General features: G+C 43.8%; 1 protein-coding gene across 1 annotated transcript; it reads right to left on the reverse strand.

The window, feature by feature from the left end:
• Window positions 1-1332: 1332 nt before the first annotated feature.
• LOC130367327 (uncharacterized protein K02A2.6-like) lies at window positions 1333-2092 on the reverse strand. The gene is made up of 2 exons (XM_056569736.1): window positions 1830-2092; window positions 1333-1652 (listed from the first exon to the last, which is right to left on the reverse strand). The coding sequence occupies exons 1-2, from the start codon at window positions 2050-2052 to the stop codon at window positions 1333-1335; spliced, it is 543 nt and encodes a 180-aa protein (XP_056425711.1). The 5' UTR covers window positions 2053-2092.
• Between the last annotated feature and the right edge of the window lie 3227 nt (window positions 2093-5319).

The raw sequence follows: 5319 nt of genomic DNA on the forward strand, positions 1-5319 counted from the left end.
TTGACCTCACCGCAACGTGTTGTACAAAGTCTCCATCATCGCGCGACGCGCACGTTGGAGGACATATTCTAAAACCTGTACTGCTTTCAAAGTATGGGAAGTTTTGGGCCCGGTGCACTTTTTTTCATTTCACAACCAAATTTTAAAAAATTTGCACCAATTTAAAACCCGGAAAATTCAAGCGGGAAAATGCCAGTCACACGTAACCAGATATGTGAGATATTATTACTGTGTACCCCACCCAACCTGAAGACAAGTGGCACTATTTTTCACCTGAGCAAACATAGCTGCTTTCATACAAAAAAACGCACCACCACTGTCCCTGAGCTGCAATACCGCACCCTACCTAAAGACAAAAGTGACGCTATTTCTCACCTAACCAACCACACATAGCTACTTTCACACAAAAACAGCACCACGGCTGTCCACAGGTTGTGTGTGGTATTACAACTCTGCTCCTTTTATTTCAATGGAACTGAGCTGCAATACTACACGAAACCTGAAGACAAAAGATGCACTATTTCTCACCGGACTAAACATAGTTCCATTCAGAAACTGAGCCACCTCTATTCTCGAGTTGTATGTGGTTGTTAGCAGCAAGGAGGAAGTAGATCTGCTGAGCCTGTGTGAATGATGGCTTGGGCCGTGTCAGGGAGCGGAGTCTAAGGTGTCAGAGACTAAGCGGGATGGACTTGCTGCGGCAGGCGGCACCCAGGTCGCTACCCCTGACACGACTCGTCCACATAGGCAGCTGAGGAGAAAACGTTGTACAGGAGGAATATGGCAACTCGTAGTCAGGATAACAGAAGGTCAGGGCTGGCAGCACGTTAGCGAGAACAGGGACGTAGCAAGAGGTCAGTAGGCAGGCAACACAGGAGCAAGGTCAGGTCACGGAGCAGGTAGGTCAGAAACACGGTAAGGCAAGACACAATAAACGCTTTCAATAGGGCACTGGGCACACAATGATCCGGCAAGAGGTAGAGGGAGGTGCACATACTTATAGAGAAGGGACAGGTGCAAACACTAATTAAGGGCGTGCTGGCCCTTTAAATCTCAGAGCTCCGACACACGCGCCGGCGGTGTGAGAACACAGAGGAAACAGAAGGAGGAGGTAAGTGACGACCCGAGATTCGCATGCGGGCACGTCCCACGATGCGAATCCCAGGCCTGCCGGAGGACAGAGGAAGAGAGCACTCATGGCCAGTGTGACCGTCCGGAGCGCTCGCCGTTACAGTACCTCCCCTCTTAGGTCTCGCCCTATTTTTGGGTCTCAAAAAAGTTTTGGATCAAGTCGTGCTCCAAATATTCTCTATTGGCTCCCAGGACCTTTCCTCAGGACCGAAGCCCTTCCAGTCTACTAAAAAATAACGTCTTCATCGCCATAATCTCCTTCACTTCAAAGATATCTGAAGAACCAGACACAGGAGAGGAAACTGAATACATTTTTTGTAAAACCTCGAACGGTCCCAGGAATCCTGAAACGGATGTATTTAGAAGAGAGCCAAACCTTATCACCAGGAGTGAAAACCTTCTCTTCTTATCCGCTTGAGATTTCATACAAGAGGAACCGTGAAGCAAAGAACGATGGGTCTCCTGCCAAATGATCTTAAAATCCCGTACTGGTTCATCTACGGCAGGTACTCCAGAAGAAGCTGGAAGAGGAAGAAGAGGACGAAGATGATGATCATAGACAACAAAGAATGGTGACGTTCTCGTAAACTCAGAATCCTTGTGATTATAAGAAAATTCTACCCAAGGTAAAAGGTCAACCCAATTGTCCTGCCACGTTGAGACAAAATGACGGAGATAATCTCCCAGGATTTCATTACCTCTCTCTAGCTGACTGTTGGGTTGAGGGTGGTAAGCAGAAGAAAAGTCCAGCTTGATTTTGAGACGGGAGCAGAGAGCTCGCCAGAACTTGGAAACAAATTGCACTCCTCGATCAGAAACGATGTGAGACGGGAGGTCATGAAGGCAAAAGATATGCTGAAGAAAGTACTTCACCAGCTGCGGAGCAGATAGAAAACCAGGCAAAGGAATGAAATAAGCCATTTTGGAAAATCGATCAACTACCACCCAGATGACTGTATTGTTGCAGTAAGGTGTCAAATCAGTAATAAAAAGTCCATTGCTATGTGTGACCATGGTGTTTCCGGAATAGGCAAAGGCTGTAGAAGACCTGCTGGTTTCTGCCTAGGAGTCTTGTGGCGAGCACAAATAGCACAAGAACGGACAAAATCTGTGACATCGCGTTCTAGGTTCGGCCACCAGTAATGCCGAGAAATAAGTTGAATGGATTTCTATACTCCAGAATGACCCGCCAGCAAGGAAGAATGTCCCCAATTCAAGACTCTTCGCCTCAGTCGAGAAGGCACTAAAGATTTTCCAGGAGGAACTTGCAGAAGATTGACAGGCGTAGCAGAAATCAAACGCACAGGTGGTAAAATGTGCCTAGGAGTAGAGTTCCGTCTGCAGGATGGAAATGAATGAAGAATTTGAACCTTGAAAAGAAAAGGGACCATCTAGCCTGCCGGGGATTCAGGCACTGAGCAGTTTGAAGGTATAAGAGATTTTTATGATCCGTATGTTAACAGGATGAGAAGCTTCTTCCAAAAGATGTCGCCATTTCTCTAATGCCAGCTTAATAGAGAGAAGTTCCCGATTGAATAATTCCTCTCTGCAGACGAAAAGGTCTTGGAGAAGAAGCCACAGGTTACTCTTGGAGGATTTTGGAGTCAGGATGGCGCCAGCTCTTACAGATGATGGCCCACATTTATCATTGTCTTTAGACTGTTTTTTGGTGTCTAAAAAAGGGGCAAAAAAGGCGCAAGCAGGGTTTTTTACGCCTTTTTTTGCCCCTTTTTGTTTACACATTCCTGCTGATTTTGAGTTGCAATCCACTGATTATGAGTTGCAATCCACAGATTTTGGCAATAGACATGATATGGAAGGGATTTATCATTGCGCCTTTTTGTAAAAAGGAGCAAAAAAAGGCGCAAAGCCACTGAAAAGTCTCTAAAACTACCCCAGCTTAGACATGGTGTATCTTTTTGTTGTATGTGAAGAGAGAAATTTCGGAAAATGTGCACCTGCACAAAATTTATCAAATGCTCTTTGACTATTTAATACATTTGGTGTTCCTACACATTATCAGCACACAAAAAAAAAAGGTGTAAAAAAATGCTTCACCTACACTACAATGATAAATGTGGGCCAAAAAACAGTCTAAAGATGATGATAAATGTGGGCCGATGTGTCTACCTCCAGGATTTCTCAGGATCAGGTCTAGAGAGAACTGGTGCTGAGGCGAAGGCAAATTTTAGTTGAGAGAAGGCCTCATCAGCCTCAGGAGTCCATTTCTTGGGATTACAGTTTTTTGTATTTTTTTGTGAGAGCCACAATCGGGGCGACCACAGAAGAAAAATGAGGAATGAACTGACGATAGTAATTAGCTAACCCCAGGAAACGCTGAATGGCCCGTAGACCAGTAGGTCTTGGTCTGTCCAAAACTGCAGACAATTTGCCAGGATCCATCTGAAGACCTTGACTAGACACAATGGAACCAAGAAAGGGAAGACTTGATCACCTGAATAGGCACTTCTCAAGCTTGGCATACAGCGCTGGAGAACCTGCCGGACATGAGAACGATGATCCTCCAAGTTGGATGAGAAGATCAGTATATCAAGATATACCCCAACACATGTGTAAAGCAAATCACGGAAAATGTAATTAACAAAATTCTTGAAAGACAGCTGGAGCGTTACAGAGGCCAAATGGCATCCCGAGATATTCAAAGTGTCCATCTCGGGTGTCAAAGGCTGTCTTCCATTCATCTCCTTCACGAATGCGAATTATATTGTATGCTCCCCGAAGATCCAATTTGGAGAAAACCTTGACTCCCTGAAGACTATCAAAAAGTTCAGAAATTAAAGGCAAAGGATAGCGATTAGGAGGCAGGTACGTGCGCGGTGTGAGAACACGGAGGAAACAGGAGGAGGTGAGTGACGACCCTAGATGGGCATGCATGTGCGTCCTGCGATGCGAATCCCGGGCCCGCCGGAGGACAGTGTGACCGGCCTGAGTGCTCGCCGTAACAGTTGTATTACAACTCAACTTCATTAAAGGGGTACTCATGGCCACGCCCCTCATGATGTCATGCCAAGCTGCCTCAATGCAAGTCTATGGAGGGGGTGTAATGCCCCCACCACCGGCACCCAGCATTCTAAACAAATTAACCCAGACCCCCCCCCCCCCCTGCGATAAGATGTCTAGGGGAAGAGTATCCCTTTAAAGGGATACTCCGGTGAAAACCTTTTTTCTTTTAAATCAACTGGTGGCAGAAAGTTAAATATATTTGTAAATTACTTCTATTAAAAAAATCTTAATCCTTCCTGTACTTATTAGCTTATGAATACTACAGAGGAAATTCTTTTCTTTTTGGAATGCTCTCTGATGACATCACGAACACAGTTCTCTCTGCTGATGTTATTATAATAATAAAACAACGCTTTATTTATTGTTGTCCTTAGTAGGATTTTAACCCAAGTCCCCAGCACTGCAAGGCAGCAGTGCTAACCACTGAGCCACCATGCTGCCCTTAGCATGCATCTGCTATGCACAGTTGCTAAAATGGACAGAGATGTCAGCAGAGAGCACGGTGCTCGTGATGTCATCAGTGTTCCAAAAAGAAAGGAATTTCCTCTGTAGCATTCAGCAGCCAATAAGTACTGGAAGGATTAAGATTTTTTAATAGAAGTAATTTACAAATATGTTTCACTTTCTGCCACCAGTTGATTTAAAAGAAAAAAGGTTTTCACCGGAGTACCCCTTTAACTTCAATACAACTAAGGTGCAATACCACACAAAACCTGAACACAAAAGTGGCGCTGTTTCTCGCTTGACCAAACATAACTAAAATGCAAATCACAGGTAACAAGATATGCGAGATATTATTACTGCGCTCCTCAGAGACCAGAGGTGGTGTTCACACACAGCGTTTATTTTTTTTTTTTTTATTAGCGGTACTTTCACCACACTTTTTTATTTTTTTTATTTTTTATAACAATTTGTATCATCCTGGTAAAATTGTAGGATTTTCTCAGCAATTTTGGAAAAGTGCGGTAAAAAAAAACGTAACAGTACCGCAAAGCAGCAAAGTAAGTAGAGTCCAACTTAAAAATAGATAAATATGGGTTTTAAATGCAGTACATGGAAAAATTTTTAATATAAAATAAAAAAAATGTAATTTTTTTTTTTTTACATTTTCACACCCTTACATTGGTAGCGTAAATTTTCACATAAACACGAGTACGAACGTAA

This window comes from Hyla sarda, chromosome 4 (assembly GCF_029499605.1).
Source record: "Hyla sarda isolate aHylSar1 chromosome 4, aHylSar1.hap1, whole genome shotgun sequence".
Classification (NCBI taxonomy): domain Eukaryota; kingdom Metazoa; phylum Chordata; class Amphibia; order Anura; family Hylidae; genus Hyla; species Hyla sarda.